This window comes from Coturnix japonica, chromosome 4 (genome assembly GCF_001577835.2).
Source record: "Coturnix japonica isolate 7356 chromosome 4, Coturnix japonica 2.1, whole genome shotgun sequence".
NCBI lineage: Eukaryota > Metazoa > Chordata > Aves > Galliformes > Phasianidae > Coturnix > Coturnix japonica.
This window is the reverse complement of record NC_029519.1, coordinates 74,428,592-74,449,163: the sequence shown is the minus strand read 5'-3', so window position 1 is coordinate 74,449,163 and position 20,572 is coordinate 74,428,592. Positions and strand designations below refer to the sequence as shown.

At 43.0% G+C, this 20,572-nt stretch overlaps 2 protein-coding genes across 5 annotated transcripts in view; both read left to right on the top strand.

Annotated features, from left to right (window-relative positions):
• Window positions 1–9,268, top strand: part of RGS12 (regulator of G protein signaling 12) — a 74,462-nt gene extending 65,194 nt beyond the window's left edge. For all 4 annotated transcript variants that reach the window (XM_015862670.2, XM_032444116.1, XM_032444115.1 and 1 more), the window contains one exon: window positions 3,715–9,268. In XM_015862670.2, coding sequence (XP_015718156.1) covers window positions 3,715–4,079 — 365 coding nt within the window. In that variant the 3' untranslated portion in view covers window positions 4,080–9,268. The remainder of the gene's footprint in view (window positions 1–3,714) is intronic.
• Window positions 9,269–18,413: 9,145 nt separating this feature from the next.
• HGFAC (HGF activator) overlaps window positions 18,414–20,572 on the top strand; it is a 35,076-nt gene continuing 32,917 nt past the window's right edge. The window contains exons 1-2 of the mRNA XM_032444376.1: window positions 18,414–18,604; window positions 19,834–19,888. Coding sequence (XP_032300267.1) covers window positions 18,539–18,604; window positions 19,834–19,888 — 121 coding nt within the window. The 5' untranslated portion in view covers window positions 18,414–18,538. The remainder of the gene's footprint in view (window positions 18,605–19,833; window positions 19,889–20,572) is intronic.

The window sequence follows — 20,572 nt, the reverse complement described above, 5'->3', positions numbered from 1 at the left end:
GTGTGCCTTGTTTGCTCTCTTCATTATGTGTGTCATTGTCAGTGGTGGCGGTCACACCAGCTCCTCCTTCTGTGTCGTGTTAAGATTTTGTCTTTCCAAATTATGCCTTGTGCTTTGGTCTTGTGAATTCTTTCAAGATGAGAGCAGTGGAAGAATTTTTGTCCAACCCGTGATTCTAGGCTTAATGCTGCAAATGTATTCTAGAACTCGCCACTGAAAAAGCAAATAGAAGACTAATATGCAGAATGCAGTTCCTTTGTAGGATACTCAGTTTCCTAGCTTGATGCCATCACTGGGAGTCAGATTTCAAGGCACCAAACACATGATACAGTTGTTGTTTTATCATGAAATACAGCTTATTAAGTCAGATTTCCTTAGGAAACATTAAGCAAAAGCTGTAGTTAGGAACATTTATATTAGATCCTGTTTCACTGTAGGGATATGGCAGTTAAGAGATGAAAGGAAGTAAAGTTGTGAAGGGGAATTGAACCTGCGGAACTCTAAATTTGAACTATTCTCTTCCCTTCAGAATCACAAATCACTTGACAAACATGCTTACAGTGGTAACAGCACATCAACCAGTGTGGAAGTCATTTTCCCACCACTTAAAAGAATCCACGTCTGGGAAGCCTAGCAGTTTGAAGCACCATTTCACAATAGTTCAGAAGAAGAAGGGTGCCATTTCCCACAGCTAAACTGCCCAAGTACAGCTGAAGGCCAAGGGAAATAGGAAATAATCCACAAAGAGGAAACACCTCCTGGAATGACCGCCACAAAGCTCCTTATTGAGCCTTGTGGAAAAAGAATCTCTCCGAGCTAGCACGTGGTGGCCTTAGGACAACTGTATTGAATGAGGGATGAGAGCGGTATCTGCCCAGACTCCCAAATTACAGAGTCTATGAATTTGGATCTGTCATTTGAAAATGACTGATTACATTTGTTGGCGGTATGCTTCTTGGTGTGCTTTCAATAATAGCTCCTGAAAACACTGGTGAGTTCTTCTCACAAGAGTTGTATGTGTTGAGGAATGCTTCAAACAGATTCTTATCTTTTATAAGTCATCGCAGAATCATTAAACGAGCTCATTATATTTAGCTGAAAATCCGATCCTCTCTCTCAAATGTTAAAAGTCAAATGTCTGGGAATAGAAATGAGCAGAATATCCTTTTTATCTTCCTGTAGCACTAAGAGCCATCTATACGGTAAAAGGTTTTGACAAGAATAATAGGATTGCAGCAAAGCCAGAATTTGAAGTGAGATGATGCATCTACGTGGAATAGGTGTCTATATGGAACAGTATTTAACATTCCATCATATATGAAACTCACTAAGTATGGGCTAAAATACAAAGTACAGAGAGCTCACGTCTTACAGTGAAACTTAAACTGCTTGTATTCATTAAAAAAATGATATGAGTGGAACTAGTTCTAATGTTGATCACTTAGAGGGGCTGAATTTGAGATCTGATCTAAATTATCCCATAAAAAGTCAATCGTATCTAGAGTGGCACCTTGAATGTAAGCAGACCTAATAACTGCAGCCCAGGAATATTATCAGCATTTGCATCACATCCATTGGCAGATGTGGATGAATCTGTAAATCCTAACGTCTCACTGGAGTTACAGTTATTTGATCCCATTATCTACATTTGATGGTTAATGCTTTTCCTGAAATTTCTAGTTTCCTTGTGATCTCATCTTTGCCTGGAACTTGGCCAGATGCTCCACTGGTGTTAAACTACTCAGAAGGCAATGTCTTCCAGTATCTTGCTTATATTTTACTAAGATCATGAGGATTATTTTATGCAGAAGAACAAAAGCTCCCTTTGTCTACATCCACAGAGGCGAGTTTTCCGTAACCATAATGTTAAAACCAGACAGCTTTAAATGTAAATGTCAGGAAAGGAGAAATATTGGTAATGGAGATCCAAAGATCAGCCAAGATGCTGCCTGGTCATTTACCTTTGGAAAAATGCAGACCTATGTGCAGGTCTCCAGTTTAGCAGCTTTAAACCAGCTGGAACATATTACCAGGATCAGACACACAAGTGCTTAGCAGTGGAGCTGAAGATTACTGATAGATGGGATTTTGCTATTGCAGCCATGGTGATTTGTTCAGTTCCTCCAAGGGATTGTTCTCAGTACAGCCATTAGTAGAAGAAAACCTGCTCCTAATACAAGCTTCTTCCTCATCACATGAGTTTATATAAAGTCTTGTGAAACCCAAGAGCCAACAATGGCTTCGTTTTTGCTTTGTTCCAAATAGGCAACTTGAAAGTTGGGTTGCTCCATGTGACACTGTAGTTCTAAGACTTCCATGGCGTTTCTTATCTGCAGTTGTAGAAAGGCCTAGCAACCAAAGAAATACAGGAACACTGTCACCTTCCCTGCTGTTCCTCATGAGTTTCCAGTGATGTGTGCTGAACCCTGTGAATGCCAACCAGCCTTTGTGGAAACCTTCGGTTTAGTTAAAGTCAACACGGCTTTGGTACCTCACCACACCATCACAATTCTTGCTCTGCATTACATTTTGCAGGATGCATTCTTAATAATAAGACTGCGAGATGACTCACAATCAATGCTCTCTCAATGCAAACTGTTTGTTGTGATTCGTCATTAGTACAGCTTCTTAGAAATGAGTATCTCTTCTTAAACAAGATGAAAGGAGAGTCAGAGGTTTCCTCAAAGGGCATGGAGCAGTAGATTAAAAAGATTCAGATCACCATTCATTACAGCTCTGTAAGACAAACATTTCAGAGTACAAGCATAGCATTCTGCACCACAGCCATGCAAACAGCAGTTAGAGTTAAGCTGATGTTCAATTTGCTGTATGAAGAAGTAAGCATGAAATGTTAATATAGTCCCATTACAGTTGAGCTGTAATTGTGTAGGTTGGAGTCATGATGGGCTAAGTGTGCTGAGAAAGCTTTTTGCCTTCTCTCTGCTGTGTCTTGGCTGATTTCTTTAGGGTTTGATCTCATTCCTCTAGATGTGGGGAAAAAATCGAGCACTGCTGATGTGGAACATAGGAGTTATTAGCGGAAGGGGCTGCACCAGCTGAAGCGCTATCATAACATTGTATTCCTTAGGATTTTAACTTATTTTCATTACATAAAAAGTTTTAATCCTTGAGAAGGCCCCGCAGCGATTTGATTGAAATGATATGAAATTGCTTTCTGTGTCCTTTTCATTTTCCTCTTTCTCCACATCAAAAAGTGCTCAACAAAGATGATTATATTCGTAATCTTTAGTTAATTGTTTTTCTAACCAGTACAGCATACAGATCAATTTATGGAACAAACACAGAAGGTTTTAAAGCCAACTTTTTCATCTAGCCACCTATCTGATACTCTGCAGTTCAGCACAGCAGAGTTATAGAATAGCTGTAATGGATCATCAGAGATGATCATCAGAGATGATCCATTTCCAACCTCCCAGCCATGGACAGGGTTGGCAACCTCTGGGTCAGGCACCGGATCAGGTTGACCAGGGCCTCACCCATCCTGGCCCTGTCACCTCTAGGGATGGGGCACCCACAACTTGTGGAGGGCAGAGGAACATCTCAGCTGCTATCTATCTTTAAGACCTCTGAGGAGGTTGCAATATGGGAATTGTTCAAACCCCGAAGATACGTAACTCTTCTGTTTTGTGTGTTTTTTTCTTCTTTATTTTTCTTCTTCTTTTTTTCCCCACTTGTTTCTAATTCTTCTATCAGGTGCAAACCACATAAGGAGAAAAGATTCACAGGGGACTTCACGGAACCCTGGTGAGCAGACGTCTCTCAAAGCAAAGGCCAGCAGAAGCATTAATCCTGCAGGTGTGAAGGAGAGCCTCGGTAAAGAACTGCCCGTGAACAGGATTATTGATGTGGATGGGGTCAAACTGGAAGACACCGGAACGCGCTCCTGCGATGACTCTGAAGGGAACCTCAGCTTTGAAAGTTACATCTCTGAACTGAGATCCTGCCAAGGGAGGATGAGGACTGGAGTTTATAGGACATCAGACCTTCCATCTCTCATTGCTGTCAAAAGTGAGAAGAGTAAGGGCACTGAGAGTCAGTATAAAGCTACTTTTGTTTAAAATGTCTGTTTTTAATTAAGAGCTCTGGTATTTTTGCCTGGCATCAGCAGCAATGGGGATATGCCTTAGGGACACGTTTCTGCAAGTTTTAAGCTGTTTTCAGTACTCATTGCCTTCAGCGTCCCTGCCAGACAGTCTGTTCTGCTATGAGTTAGAACCTGTAGAATGAGGAAAAGGTATTTAAAGTATTGAACTATTTGTTTTTGTTCTCATACTCTTTATATACCATCCCTGTCACGATTCTGTTGCACAGTGCAATTAAATAATGATTTCCCACCTCTACCCTTCTTGTCTTTAGTAAAGACAAACTCAATACAAATTCCCCTACCCAAACTTTTAATTTAAGATGATTTCACTTTAATGTTCTAATGTTCTCCTGGTCCATAGGATTCCCTGTGTGCTCAGAGACTTTTGAGGTAGAAGTAAAATCAGCTCATGGTGTAAAGAGACCATGATTTTCTCTAGTGGATTATCTGACTGGATGTGTGCTGTAAGACCTTTGTTACACGAAAAATAAAGAAGAGGTCTGAATTTCCTGCACTGGGAATGAATAACGTGCTCCTGTAGCCAACACTGGTGGTGTTCCTATAGCAGAAATGTACGTACTGATGACACAGTGGTGGGAGGGCCATCCAGGTCCCCACTGAGCAATGCTCCTGGTGGTTTGGCTTTGTGTGAAGGTGGGTTTGTTTCTGCTCTTTCAGTAGGCAGTTAATTGCCACTCGTTCTTCTTGTCTTTAATACTTTCAGTTCATCTTCTACCCTTAGGCAGTTCTGAGAAAGAAAAAATATTACCGAGCGTGTTGCTTTCCCACATTCTTCTTTTCCTCTTTTCCTGTTTCTTGAGAAAGGGTTATGAGTCTGGACAAGCAGGAGGGTACATGGAAAGTGCTGGATCTCTGTTCATCTCTGAAAGAAAACTGAGTATATACACTGAGATCTTCACTGCTTTGGAATTATTTTGGGGCTCTCATATTCCATAGCTCCTGGGCTGCAGAGCCACACAAGGAGGCACTTCTGTGGTAATTCATTAACTTCTTATTCTTTGTCCCTTCCTGCTAATATCTACCAAGGATTGTGAAGTTTCTGGCTAGCAGAGAATACTGGAGACTGTTACTCAGATCCTTCAACTCAAATCTGTTTGTATTACGAGTAAGAGCTACGTAGAATTTTACAGCAGTAAATATTACACTTAAAGATTTAAATAAACTAAACACTCCAGTGATATAAATGGACTTAGCACCCATTAGCCCTAAAACCTCCATTCTTTTTCCCCTAAAAAGCGATTTTGTGCTTATTGTTGAGGGAAACCCTTGTTAACGTTGGATTGAAGGATAATAGGAGCTGTGAGAATAGCTGCTGTTTTAAAAACTTGCAAGGTTAAAACCAGCCTGAGAGCCATGCTAAAATCACGCTGGTGTAACAAGGTTGGATAGGAGGGGAGTCTGCAATAGCGCTGTGAGGCTGTCAGTGCTCGATGGTATCTGAATATTCTTTCTCATGGCAGTGAATGAAACGAGCTGGTTACCTGAGCCCAGCTCCCAGTGTGGCCAGGTATCCGTGCCAGGGAAACACAGCTGGCAGCAACCAAAGTCAGGGTGGGAGTGGGTGAACAGGCTTGGGAGCTGATGCAACCATCCCATGGTGTGATGGGCTGAGCTGCCAGCAGAGCCACAGCGCAGTGAGTGCAGGTCGGCTTTGTGAGACCTGAGGATAAAAGGGTAAAGGGGAAACGCTGCTCTACTGCACTGATTGCTCCTTTGGGTTGGTAGGGTAGGATGCATCCCACTGCATTGTATGTCATCCTTTCAGGACACGATGTAACACAGCAGTGGTAGCATAGTGACTGTGAGAAGATACTTAAAAGAATGGGAAGGTAGGAATTTTACAAGGTCAAGTAGTTGAAAAAGACCTACTGGGGTTACCAAACATGTGGGATCCAAGAGACGTGTTGAGCTTGAAACCCTTCTGCTTGAGGTGGGCAGCTGCATATGCAGAGCTCAGGTGGGCACAGCTCAAGGGCACTTGGTTATCCAGCCTTAGCAACTAGAACCAGTTGGTTAACTTAAGATAAAGGTACAGAATCACAGCGTGGGGACACACATTTATCATTGTCTTTTTACAACCTTTTGAGGACAGATCTTAAAAATTGGTTTCTATTTTCTTTCTGCAAGCAGCTGAGCTGAGGAAAAAGCAGGAAAACAAAAGGGCTGTTTTTACATTGAGTGCAGCAAATGGTCTGACTGCATTGAGGATTCAAAGGGAATTTGACAGCATGGAATAGTGAAGGATGTAGAAGAATGGAGTTTTCTTTAACATAGGGAAATATCTTGGCACAATGCCTGGAAGTCCTATAAATGAAGGAACATGGGAAAAATCTTCATCCTTGTACTGCACTGCTATGCTAGCTATTGACCTATTACTTAAAACAATGACTTCCCAGCTAGGTCATGGAAATTCATTGCTTGGACTTACTAGCTTTACTTTTCAATATCTGTCAGAAAAGCAAAATGGAGCCTGCAGCAATCAGCTGCTTCAGATTGTGGAGATAACAAAACTGGCTTTGCGTGGCCTGTCTCTGGCTAATGTTGTCCTTGATTTTGCTAAGGATGTTGGCCAGGATTAATTACTGCATGACCTAAATCTAATAATATAATTTTACCTTGCCTCGTTATCCTGTGATTTCCACTACTAATGACATCTACTCGCAATCAGAAAAGTAGGCCAATTGAAGCATTCCTTGATAGCATAATCTGTTCTCTTGCCAGTTATTTCCTAAAGATAATCAAGTTTTATGTGGCTTTATTTCCCTTCTTTTTTCTCCCAGTTTTCCCCTGTTGAAACACTTGTAAAGAATTACTCTGGAGCCCACAGTGATACACGCATGGAAAACTTGGCGTTCCCATTCTTTTATGTGGATGTGGGAGATCCACTGGCCTATATCAGATCTTGAACCACAAGCTGTAAAAAAGGCCAACTCCAGCAATACCAAAATACACTTAGAAAATCCTGCAGCATTCTGAATTTTATTTAGTATCCCAGTTCTCTCATATTTCACTTGTTGTCATGGCATCTGGGCCTCAAACTGAAGTGGTTTCAGCCTCACAGGCTCCACTACAGCGACAGTCGTCTTGTTTATTGTTTTAAAGGCCCCGTGAGGAATAGAAAATATACGTATAGGCAAACTTGAAAAGGGACTTCCCCCTCAGGATTGCTGTAGTACTACAGCAGTGCTCCTTGTCAAGAGATCTGTGATATAACAGACATGCAAACTAAACCTCTGTGCAATTTCTCCCTTGGGGACTGCGTGACAAATAACTGCTGTTTAATGAAGGCACATAAACAAGGCTTTGCAAAGGGACTTTGCAAGAGATTTACTGCTCCATGGGAAGGAGCCAGTACCTGACTGCACTGTGCACTTTCTCATGGCCCTGAAAGTCTTCCGGGGGTTATTTCATGTCCTTCAGTGATGCCAGGTCCTTCTTGCACTACTTCTCTGCCTGAAAGATTTGGTCTCGTTTCTTGCATTTGTTACCATGTGCGTTGTTTTATTCCACCTCTCCTTATGCCAGAACTTACTTTCTTACCAGAAAACAGCCGAAAGGAGTGGCTCAGCCAGTAGCCTCCTTGTCTCACTGGCACAGATATATCTGTGAGCTTATTTATCACTGGTAGACAGTGACAGGACAAGGGGGAATGGTTTTAAGTTAAAAGAGGGAAGATTTAGATGAGATGCTGGGGGAAAGTTTTTGCTGTGAGGGTGGTGAGGCACTGGCACAGGCTGCCCAAAGAAATTATGGCTGCCACAGCCCTGGATGTGTTCAAGGCCAGGTTGGATAAAGCACTGGGCAGCCTCATCTAATACTTGATTTAGTGGTTGGCAACCTTGCCCTTGGCCATGGGGCCTGGAACTACACAACCTTTGAGGTCCCTTCCAGCACAAACCATTCTATGATTCTATGATTTAAAGATTCAATGATTTTACTTTTTAGAAGTAGCCTGATTTTCACCACAAAACTGAAATCCTTGCTGTAGTTGTTTCTCATCTGTGTTGCTGCTGCTCATACCAACTCCAGCACAGCATTGGTAGTGACTATTGTCACTTGAAATCATCTCTCTGTGGCTGGGAGCCCGGATGCATGTGTGATAGTTTGCTGCAGCATCTGGAGTGCAAACAGCCAGAGTTCTCAGAGATTGTGGGAGATTTCCAAAGCTTGAGAAAGCCCCAGCCCAACGGCAGGTCCATCTCAATAGGTGCAAGAAGCCAAAACCGTTGCAAAGCCCCAGCCACTCCTCAATCCCCACTGCTGCTCATTGTGCTGGCTTTAGAAATCGCTCTATTTTCTGCATCACCGGGCAGATTTCCAAGCTCTGTGGGAATGTAGAAAGGCCATATGACAACAGAGCTGCTCTGTGGATGGTGTGGGTGTTTGCCCTGCAGCAAAAACGAGCCTCACATCCAAATACTTCTGTCACTGTTGGAGCAGCAACCCAAGATGAGCAATGTGGCATCAGGGTACTGAACAACCGGTGGGTTTGTGAGCCCTGAGCCAGTGCCAATTAAAACACAGGAAGAACTTTCATCAGTCTTACCTAAATACTTCCTTTCTGTAGACCCACCTTTATTTTTAGCCAGGTTCCTCTGGACCTTTTTCAGAAGACCATTATCTATGGCACTGAGGGACATGAGGTAGTGGTTGAAGTGGTGATGGGCCGATGGCTGGACTGGATGACCTTAGTGATCTGTACCAACTGAGTTATTCTATGGTTTTATGACCTGCTGGGAAGTACTGGATAACTTTGTGTCTGCAGATCTCGCCTGCATGCATTACTCCAAACATGAACAAATCCAATGTGATGAACTAACATGCTTTCTGAGTTGCTTGTGTGGAAGATAAGAAAATTGTTCATATTTTCTCATCTTAAGTGATGATTTTGTTGTATAGATTAAAAATGATCTTGTACAGAATTTGATTTGTATTCTTGTTTTATCTGTGTTTGTGACTTTAGACTCCTCTGTAATGACTTTCTAACATGAAAACACACATTGGACTGATTTCTCATGCGTTGTATTTCCAAAGTATTGAGAAATCCTGACCACACAGTGATGCTGATAGAGTCTTAAGTGTGTCAAACTCACTTACAATGTTTACTGTGTATTAGTAAATAAATAATTTATACCACTGAAACCGATAGTGCTTTGTTGACTTCTGATTTCAATCTGAAGGTGAAAAATAAGGTTCTTTTTTTTTTCCCCAGTTGCTCACAGGGAAAAAATATCTACATTCATTCTAACCATTTATATATATAAACCTTAACTGGTGCATTTCAGAGTAGTTGCATTTTGTCCCCATCTTTAGTTGTGGTGGAGTATGGCTGGACCAGGCATTGGCACAGAGGATGAAGGTGTAGAGCAAGTTCTTGTCCTCCGAGCTCAGCTGCTGGGACCTCCTGACATTTGGACCCAGCACTTACTTACATCAGAGCTTTTAAAGTATGAGACAGCCTGAAAGCAGCCTGTGTCTTATTTGAGTTTGCAAAGAAATCTCCTTAAACCTGGCTTACATAGAAGAATTTCTTTAAAGAGAATTGTTAAGAATGCCAAATATTTATATACCTTCAAAATAGCTCATCTTTAGGAATTTAATAATAGCGGGTTTGATTTTTAGCCTTTAATTAATTCCTTTTGCTCTCTTCTAGCAACACAAAGGGATTGCAATCCTGAGGCAAAGCAGCAGCTGCATGTTTTCCACATACAAAGTCATCCCTCTCTGGCTGCCCTTCTGCAAGAACCAGGGTTGTCCATCTCTGCAGTTTCTGCATGGAATGATGCACTGAATGGTTCCGAATCTGCAGCAGGCACTGCTGAAATAAATGAATGCTCTTATTTACCAGGCAGCAAGAGTGGAACTGTCAGTGCCTGTGCATGCTAACTTGAATCAGTGATGTAATGATTCTTAAATGGTTCCCATCTCATTTATCACCCTTGTCATTTGTGCTTTGAACACTGCCAGAGCAAGGGGAGGCACAGAAATGTGGGTACCAACAGTAGAAAATAATGACTGATGGGGTTGAAACATAATTATTCCAAGTCTGTGCCAACACAACATTATCCCCTTGACAATCTCGTACCGGTTTTTGGTGATGAAGATGAATCCTACCCCTGTAGATAAAGAGTAAAACAAAAGCAACTTGGAGTGCCTATAGTTCACACCAGGCATTCTTAAGTACTTAGTGTCTGCTTTTGCAGGACACACTAAACTGCACTGCATTTGATTTCCCTCCTCTCTACTTGTGGTCTCAGAACTGTATGTGATGTAGTTATTATACAGCTTCAAGCCTCAACTCTTGAGTAGGTTGATAAGCAATGAAAGGCCAGCTATAAATTAATCTAATTTAAGATAATCTCTTGGAGTGCAGTAATCTTAAATCAGGGCACAGAAATGAAGCTAGTGTCCATCCCCATTCCTGTGAGAGAGAACTGGGGTCTCTCTGAATGATTTGAGCACTTTCTGGAAAGCTGAAAATATACAATAAGAGGAAACTACCCTTTAATTACTATTCTCCTGTATTTATAGACTTGCACAAGCATGCCTTTCACTACCTATACTTACTATTTTATGAATGACATGAACTCAAATATCAATAATATCCACGTAACTTCCATCTCTTCCACAACTTTAGAATATCCAGAGCCAGTCCTATGACTGTGATGAAGCAATTCGTGGCTGAGATCGGCCTTCTGCATGCAAAGCAGTTAGCTGGAACTTGCAAGCAGAAGATAATTGGTGGCAGTGGGCACCTATCAGCCACTCCTCATACACCTTGCCCTCCAGACCCTTCACCATCTTTATAGCCCTCCTTTGGATGCTCTCTAATAGTTTTATGTCCTCCTTATATTGTGGTGCTCAAAACTCCACAGTGCTTCAGGTCTCACTTGTTGCCATAAGACATGATGCTCCTTGCTAGGAACCTGCATGACTAATGGGACTGGGCCATGTGTGAGCAAAAGTCCAGTTGAATTCCAAGTAATCCTAACAGAGCTGATCCGATAGACCTCGTGTCCCTGGATGTAATAAATGATGTGTTAAAGCTATATATCTGGATAGGTGGCTTGTACCTTAAATTCCACTCTCGTGTGTTTTTAGATCTCCATTGCTTGTAATGGGATCCTCAGTGCTTGCCTCAGATGTAGATACATATGCAGCATGTCTCTGGCGGTGGGGTGAATCTGATCTGCCAGTTTCTCCTGATGTGTGAACAATGTAAGTCAATGACAGCTCAGATTGTTTCTTGCAGCAATTACACAGAGCAGCAATTACACTTCTGCAGCAATTACAAGGAGTGGCACAGAGTTACAGGGAAATGAGGGGAAAAAAGGGAGGAAACACAGCAGGGGCCTTAACCACATGGTGCAATCCCTATCCCAGACCTGTTCCCGGGGCTAGCAGTGAGAAGTACACAAATCATTTCTGAAGCTGGGTTTTATGCAGTGCATAAAGGGCTGTTTACTGGCAGCGACCCCAGTTTTGTCATTTCATACCTCTCCCTGCTTTATGTTTGGTCCCTTTAGGCTTTGTCGGGGACAGAATCCCTATTGCAAGAGATGCTGAGGGGAGAAATATGTAAACACAGAAAGTTACTGTACCCTCAGTACATCCTTTCTGCACCATAAAGCCCAGGGGCACCTTCTGCCTTTGCTGACCTCTTAAGGGGCTGGTGGACCTCAGCTGGGTTTTCTACCACCAGAGCAGTTGGGTAAAAGCTCAGCTGAGGGGATATAGTGGGAGAGAAAGGAAGTGGGAGGAAAAAGGATAAAAAAAAAAAAATAAGAGGAAAAAAAAAGGGAATTTGTGTCAGATGGGGAAAGAAATGGCAACTTTTCACTGTCCTAAGCAGCTGACTGCTTGACTGGAACAACACCTACCCACATCATTATTAGAAATACCTTCTGGGAAAGCCCCTTAGAGGATTGCCACAGGGTTTGTGATGTAAAAACCCCAGGGAAAGCCTAGGCCTACACTGTGCTCAATTAATGTGTTGAAAATACAGGCTGATGAATCCGAGGTGCACATCCTTATGGTGAAACCACAACATCCGAGTTGCCCTGCTGGCCATGGGCAGCTGCTTGATGGCAGTGAATGACAGCCACACCTCCTTTGCAGAAGTGCAGGTTTAATAGAAGACATGTCCATCACATGGCTTTGCCTGGTCACCATACACAAAAGACACAGACAGATGATTCTTGGCACACGAGCTACCTGCAAAGCACCAAGTGAGCGTACAGAAAGGCATCTTGTTGCCATAGATATGTATACATGGAAAAAAATATGGAAACTATATACGTATGTGTATATATATATATGCTTCCATACGGGCTATTATTAGGGCTGCAATTAGAATGAGTAGAGCTTTCTGGGTAGCCTCTGTTCTCCATCCAACCATAGGCAATAACCCCCTAAGTCAAGGCAGGTTGTGGAGCTGGTGTCGTCCCATGGAGCTGTCCCTTACCCCTTGGTGTCATTCCCTGCTGTGAAAGGGAAGAATTCAGCTGCCTTCAGCTGCAGGATTGGAGCCACCTCCCCTCACACATGCCTGACTTACAGACCATTTAAAAGAACGCCATGGGGGCGTCTAATATGCTAATGAAGAAAGTGGGTGGAAGAGCAGGAATTTGAGCACAGCTAAAAATGTACATGCCTAACAATTGCAAATCAGCCTCTGCTGAAGTTACCTAAACGGGATGGCAGCAGTGGAAAGTGGGTGCCTCTACACCTCTTCTTGTCAGTTTTCTGTGAGTACACAGCTAAAAAAAAACACCATCCGCCTCGCTGCATGGACCTGCTGCTTCAGCCAGGGTTATCAGTAAAGGTTTGTATCAAAAAGTCTCCCAAAAACAGTTACCTACTTTCCACTCTTATTCTTGTGGTAGGAGGAACAGTGTCTTCATGCAAACACATCCTAGACTGGTTGCGTTCAGAGTATTTTAGATATGCCACAACATCTGGGAGGGTGAAAGAACTATTGGAGTTGTCTCTTCTAAAATCTTGGTTAGTTTTTGCAACTGGATCCGTGTGTGATCTGTGTAAATGAGGGTTCTGCACACTGCGGCTTGTAGCGCAGCCTTAAATCACTCACAGATTTGTGTGCTTAGCGGGATGAAATCACAGCCTGGTTTCCTTCTTTCTGCTCAAACTTAGCTACTTTATATGATTTGATTTTTCGGATCAGAACTAATGTTTTCCAGATACAAGAAAGAAACGTGGCCAAGTACAGCTACAAATAAGGGCAGGGATCTTTTAGCATATAGATGCAACAGCAGTGGCTGAAATGTGATTTCTGAGCTTGAGGCCATTACAAGATCAGTGCACACAAAAGCAGTCAGTTGTAAAGAGAAAGACTGCAGGTAGGATATTGTCTGATGCCACAGCCTACCAACGCAAGTCCAGTTGTGTCAGTGGAAAAAAGTGAAACAGAAGGTTGTGATCTTAGAGTTGCATTGACGTGCTGCCTAGTGGTATCTTGGGGTGCTTGCTGCTCCTAGGAAGGCTGTAGAGGCTGCATGCTGTGTGAGGGTCTTTTGTTTCCTCCTGCTGTGAGCAGGCGATGTGGAAAGATTGTGAAGCACTGGGCTGGGGAAGGGAGACTAACACAGGAAACTCTGGCAAAGGACTGCACTGCTGGAGAATACCAAGAGCAAAGAGGTGACCTCCAAGAGGCAAAGGGGTAGAAGCACCGTGTAAGCAGCAAGATGTGAGTCTTGAGTGACATCTAATAAAACCACACCAGTGAGAGTGAGATGGTGGGCAGAGAAGATACAGGGAGACAACCCCACAATCCAGAGGCAGATGCATCTCCATGGGGAGTCGTGATGACAACATGAAGGTCTGCAGAGACTCCAAAAGAGAGATCCAACCCCTGCAGAAGACAAGGTGTGAAGAATACCAGCCAACACGTGTAAAGATGTTTGTGGTAGGGAATTAGGGCAGTTAGGGATTGAAACTAAAAATGCAGAATCAGAGAACAGATTCCATCCCTGGAGAGAAAAGAAGAGGAAGGGAAGAGAGGAGAGGAGAGCTGTGAGCTCTGGGTGAGGGAAGCCAGGAGAGGTGCTGGAGGAGAGTGGGAAGCGAGAGGGCTGAGGAGGAGTAAACGTTTGGGTGAAAGCATGTCTGTAAATCACATCAGTATCTGCTGCAGCAGAGCAGTTCCAAATCCATGTTTACTGTAGCCCATCTGCCCAGAAACCAGACCTGTGCAGATGTACTTCTACCAGCCTTGCTGCTCTGACAGAGGAAAGGATGGTTTGTGCTTCACTGTGGCTGAGGTTTTGCACGACCACAAATATTACCAGCAAAGTCTGGTGCAGCTGAGGGTGAAACAGGGCTTCAGTTCTTGTGGAAGCCAAAACCATGTAGATTTTTGCCCTCAGGATTTCTGAAGCTTTCCGGGAGAGGGTGCGAGAGGTGACATCAAGAAGTGTAATAACCATGTGGAAAGTGATGCCTTTTGGGTGCTGCACTGTTTGGGGTCCATATGAATAACTCATCAGTCTGGGGCGCTGTTCACCTTGATTTGAACCTAAGCTTTTATTTCTCCTTGCTGAAATAAGCAAGCAAGCAAAACAGTTTCACCTTTCTTCTATTCCGTGTGTCTTCAGCAAAGGAGCCCAGTGGATTTTCTCCAGGTGCTGCTCCAAAGAAGAAGTCTTAAAAAAAAAATCAGCAGCCTTGGAGCTCAGGAGTATTAATTAGCCTCTGTTTTGGTGATTAGGGTATTCATTAAGAGGGACAGCCAACTTTTAGTAAACGCTCCCAAGAACAGATGATGGGAACTATCTCAAGCCACGGAGATGAAGGCAATCCTTTCCAACAGAAAGGTTTGCAGTGAGGTAGTGGCACTTGTCTGTGGGGCCAATGTCCGTATCTGGCACTTAGTTTCTTAGCTATGGAGGTGGGCTGGAGCTTTGGGGTGTTAATACCAATTAATGCCTGGAAATCAGATTATTTCAGGAGTCAACACTGCCATTACTTGGCTGCCATGTATTGCCTTCAAAAGAGAAGAGAAAACTGCCTTTGCAAGAAGAAAACATGACCTGAAAAAGCATAAATGCTTGCGAAAGTACAATGGGGGAACCATTTGTTAGAAAAGATGATATTTTTTCTTGTTTTGTAGTTACTGTGTGGTAGATTTCTCAGAAATGTTAACACTGATCAAGAAATGAATCTTAGGAAACCTTGACCTTCAGTCAAGGGGGAAACATTCCTCCCCCAGTCTGCTCAATAGGTGATACATGGGTAGGAATGCATATGGATGTGTCTAAACTTGTTTTCTTCATTGATATCCAGTGTGTGCCTTGGTAAGGAAAGCTGCAGTTTTATTGTTTAATGACGGAGGTTGACAATTTATTTTTTGTTAATATTGAATGATTAAGGATCGCTGTTAACATCGCTTCATTATTACTCAATAGTTCAGAGTCTGGGCTCAGTCTGGGCTTTTAATAATTCTTATATTTGGAGAGAGAAAACCACCGCAGTGTGGGAAGTGAGGAAAAGGCAAACGAATGAGGCAGCACAATCAGTGTGTGTTATACCCCCTGCAGCAAATATTTCTGTTTCTTTTCTGTTCATTTATTGCGTGTTTATTTGCTTTTTCATTTTCCCATGATGATGTTATTATAAAGGGAAAATAACTTCTGAAATGGAGGGTTTTTAGCCGTTGATACAGAAGGATTACAGCCTGCAAACATAATAAAGACTTCCCAGCGCTACTTTGAAGCCTTTCATTGACTCCAGTTGTAGCTGTGGCTCTGAGCGCATTTAGATTATGTGTACTTCACAGGAAGTGTTCAATATTGTGTGCAGAAAATTTAAGTATCGAGACATGCCTTTCTTTAAAAGGAAAATGATATTTCTTATAAAACAAGAGCCAGGCTCTAGCCGCAGTTTTGCTGGTGGGATAAACTGCAACACAGGCTCCAGCCTTTGGAGCTTCCCAATAGCACCCCAACACCAGGTCTTTCCTCTAGTTCCTGTTTTCAGATTTCTTCTATTTATATATATATGTATGTGTGTATATATGTGTGTGTATGTATATCGATGTCTATCTTCAATGTCTTATGGTGCCTCACTCAAAACAAGCACTTGAAGAAGTCTGAAATTTAGGGCTAGGAAATCCATCCTGAGTGTAACAGGGATTGTTCCCATATCTTCATCCCTTCTCTTGTTGATCTTGTGGTATTTGTTCTATCCACAACTGACTGTTTTCCCCCTTTACAGACAGTTTCCAGCACTATGCTGGAAATAATGAGTCACAGATGAAGCGACTTGAGAAGGCAAAGGAGAGCAGCTGCATGGGCTCATCTGCCCGACCCGTGGGTTGCTGAACCCTGGAGTCACTGTTGGGTTGCCATATGTATTTTACTCAGGTGTAATTCCCATTACATAGGAGTGCTTCTCTGGCAGCTCCTGTTGCAATTGCTTGCTTTAATGTCTTCTGCTTTTGCTTTGTGCCAGCTATGCCCTAGCAAGTCAAGTAGCTCCTGGTGTTGCTTCCTCCTTTTCCTTAAGTTACAGAATCAGTTCCAGCCAAAATGTATAGAGTTGTGACTCTCCAGAAAGACTCTCAGTGACTATTGCTTGTAGTTAGATGCCTACACACAGCAGCCAGGAGCAGCATATATTCAGGGAACACAACCTTTCTTTTCCTCTTCAGTTTAGCTACGTGAAAAGGCTTTCCTACAAGCTGCCTTGGTTATCACTGAAATTCAATGCTTTGGTTACAGAAGTGGATGGTTTTTATTCTAGAAATGTGTGGAAAGAAGCATCTGCACAACATTTAAAGAAGTATTTTCCTCCTTCCATGGCCGCTTAGTTCCTGCTCCTCTGCAGAGCTTTTGGCAACACTGGATGGAATAGCAGCCAATGGCTTTTGAAAAAGAAAGTCTTTCTTTGCACAATTTCAGGGGTCTGGATACTAATCTACGTCTATAAGCCATTGTATGGGAGTTGCTAGATTAAAGCCTGAAGACCTGCATCAATCATGAGGGCAGGAAGTTTATACTTATGTTCTAGCTTTGCCAGGTGTCCCCAGGGAGCCCAGTCTGTCTGCGCCTCTTATTTCCTATTTGTAAACTCAGGAAAAATATGATGCATCGATGCCATTCATCTGTGCCAAAGCTTTAGTTGTTTCAAATCTTCAGCCAACAAACAATGCACAAAGGTAATTTTTTTTCCGCTTGCTTGTTCTTTGCTGGAGCGTGGGGAGACAATTCCAAATCCACCTGGTTTTTGCTCTTTGAAGCCTTACTGTCAGTAGGAAAATGTTGTCCATAAATCTGTATCTGCATGATTGTGCTAACAAGAGCTATTACTTTGATGACAGACACAGCAGTGTAATAGCACATCCACTGGAAATTCCCTCCAGCACTATAAACCATCATGGCAAAATGGTGTTGGGTAGCTCCACTCGAGCCCAGGGCCTTACCGCCAGTCTTGTTGGGTTAAAACATAAACTCCCACTCCTTCCATAGCTGTGAATCTTCAAAGTGTAGAGCAAAACTTAAGCAAGGACTATGGGATTCTGCCTGCTGCTGTATTTTGGGTGTGAAGAGGTGTGGTCCCTGACTGACAGCGATGGTTGGCGAGAGCCTCAAGCGCAGGCACAGTTAGACCAGCCAAACCTGTGGATTTGGGTTGTGGGGCAAGGTGGGGTTGAAACAGACTCTGCTGGTGAAATTTCAGTTTTAGCAATGCTTTCTGCATCCCTATTAGAAATGCTTCTCCCGTGCAGCTTCCATGGCCAAGCACTTCCACACTGAGATGGGCTTGTTCAGGCAGCTGCAGAAGGGAGGCCTTTGGTACAGCAACTGTTTTGTCGTTGGCGTGGGCTCCCTCTAATTCTTGCAATGAGTTGCTAAAAGACTGTTATTGTAAGTCATGGTTGGACAGGTAACTATCTGTTAATGAGTAATTCCTATGCCTGATATTGGCATTGATCTGTTCCATATTTTGCAACACAGTGCTGTTTTCTGAGAGGGCTTGCTGGGAGCTCCCTGTTATTGTTATTCCATCCTTGTGAGGAGAAAGAGATGCAAAGTGTCTGGGTGCCAGACACCTCCCGATTACAAGCACCATTGGATCAGCTGCTCTGGAGGTGCCCTTACCACGTGCTGAGTTCCACAGAGGAAGAAAGACCAGCAGCTGGGGTCAGACACATGATAAACTCTTAACTCCATGCAGTTTAGGCAGTGTATCTTGCTACAAGCATTCCCATCTACCCACAAAGGCATTAATGATTAACAATGATAAGAGCTCTGCTTACTTAGAGAACTAAAATACCCTACAGTCAAACAAATTGCAGTCCTTTGGGAAAACTTCTTGCTTATTCACCCTTCTGTTTCAGCCCAGCCCTGGGAGATTCCTTCTTCCAGGCAAAACCTCACTGAGAGGGGAGTGAAGATGAAAGCCTGCGCTCCTTTCGCTCTCGTCTTGGCTCTGGCTCTGAGCGGTGACTGTATGAAGAAGGTAAGTCTGATTGCTCTGCTTTGGAGTGGCAGATCAGCTACATGCTGCCTGGCAGGGCAGTGCTGCCTGGGGCTGGATGAGTGATGCCACCAACCAAGTAGAAAGAAGGAGTGCTTCAAACATGGAGGGTTTGCTAGATCAAGGCCCACAGCAGTGCGGACTAAGCAGTGTTTGTAGGATAGCTTGTGCCTTGTGCATAGTTGATAGCCCAGGCCCACACTTGTGTATCCTTATAGTTATTTTTACTTCATCAGCTACGTTAAAACTATTAAGTGATGCTGTAATCCCAACTATTCAAGCAAAGTGTAGAAGTATCTTCTTAAATATTCTATGCTGGGGCAGAGGGGAATATTCACAATGCCTGTGACAGAGCTCAGCCTTGGCTGAAGCCATGCAGACTGCCCAGTGCAGACAGAAGTAGTGTGGAGTTTGAGCGAAAAAAATTGTTTCTTCCTCAGATATGATCGAGCTCTGTTAGAAACAGCTTTGCCTTCTCCCTTGCTTATTGCATTCTCTATCCACATCTATGCTCATGATGTTCAGGCTGATGTCTGGGCAGCCTGGTCTGGTGGTTGGTGACCCTGCACAAAGCAGGGGGGTTGAAACTGGATGATCATTGTGGTCCTTTTCAACCCAGGCCATTCTATGGTTCTATGATGTGCTGCTTCCTTGACTGTTTTCATGATATTTTCATTTTGCTATAGATCAGCTCCCAGCACCTCTGGTGGCAGCAGCATTTTATGCGTATTCCCCATTTTTTATTATTTCCCGTGGTTTCAGATCAGCTCTAACGAGCAATAATGTTTTCTGCTTGCTTGATTGGCAAACCCAAATAAAGCTGAGGTTGCTTTCTTAGCTAATGCCCCGAGGGATCCAGCTAAAGTCAAATCCTAGGATATTATTTGTAACTGTCAGCTGGCCCCAGAATACATACATTCATTTTGCAGAGGAAGATAGGAGATGTGTTTCTTGGCAGTAGCAAGACATAATGGAGCAGAGCCTCAGCCTTCATGGTATTGTGCTGTATTCTCCTGATTTAACAGAGTTTCTGCTATCCAGTGTTTATTTACACCCATTTATCAGATCCCCAGCTGAAATTAGATGCAAATAACGAGATCTGTGTGGAAGAACTGAGAGAAACACAGTTTGGGGGCATATTGTTCACTACAGGATGGTTCTCAGAGTGAATTTCTTTCTTCATTCCACGTTTTTTTCTTTTCTCTTTGTAGCACCACAAATCTGGGGCAGGAAGAGGCTCAAAACATGAATTCACTCACCTACAAGGTACAGAGTCAAATCCAACAGTTTTCATGACAGTAAGAACAATCTGCCTTTCTGCATCCACACTGTGCACGCCAGCAGTAAGCCTGTCTTTGTTTCAACATGCATAAGGATTATGGAATTGCTATGACTATTAAATTCTGTGTAGATGTGAACTTGGGATTAGCTCGGGCATCCCAGGTAATTTTCCTTCAGGTGGGGATTAATGCAAAGCTGCTGCTGGGATTTTCATTTTTTCTGAGCTTGTGTGGCTTACCCTGTGTCCTAACATGGCGGGGCTGTGATGTGCAACTCCCTTTATTTTCATCAGAGCTGTGTCTGCCCTATGCATTAAAGTACATACGCAGCTCTTTGAATGTGTGAGTTCAATTCTTGCCCTTGATCTCTGTGCGAGAGGAGGGTTTGAGTTCTGTGCAATTTGCTGTGTTGCATTTGTTTTGAAACCTGAAGTTTCAGACATCCTGTCTGTGTGCAGACATTGCAGACTTCCAGTTTTAAAGCCTTTATTGCTCCGTGCTTTTGCTGTTGTGGTTTGTATGAATTGGGCTGTTTCTGGTGCCTTTGTAGCTTAAAACAGTTTTTAATGACCTTTGGGATTAAATAAGTCTTCTCAGTGGAATTATTTTCACAATGTTGTAGCTAATTAGAATGGGAGCTGTCAAGCAGTGAAAGTAAATATCTGAACAT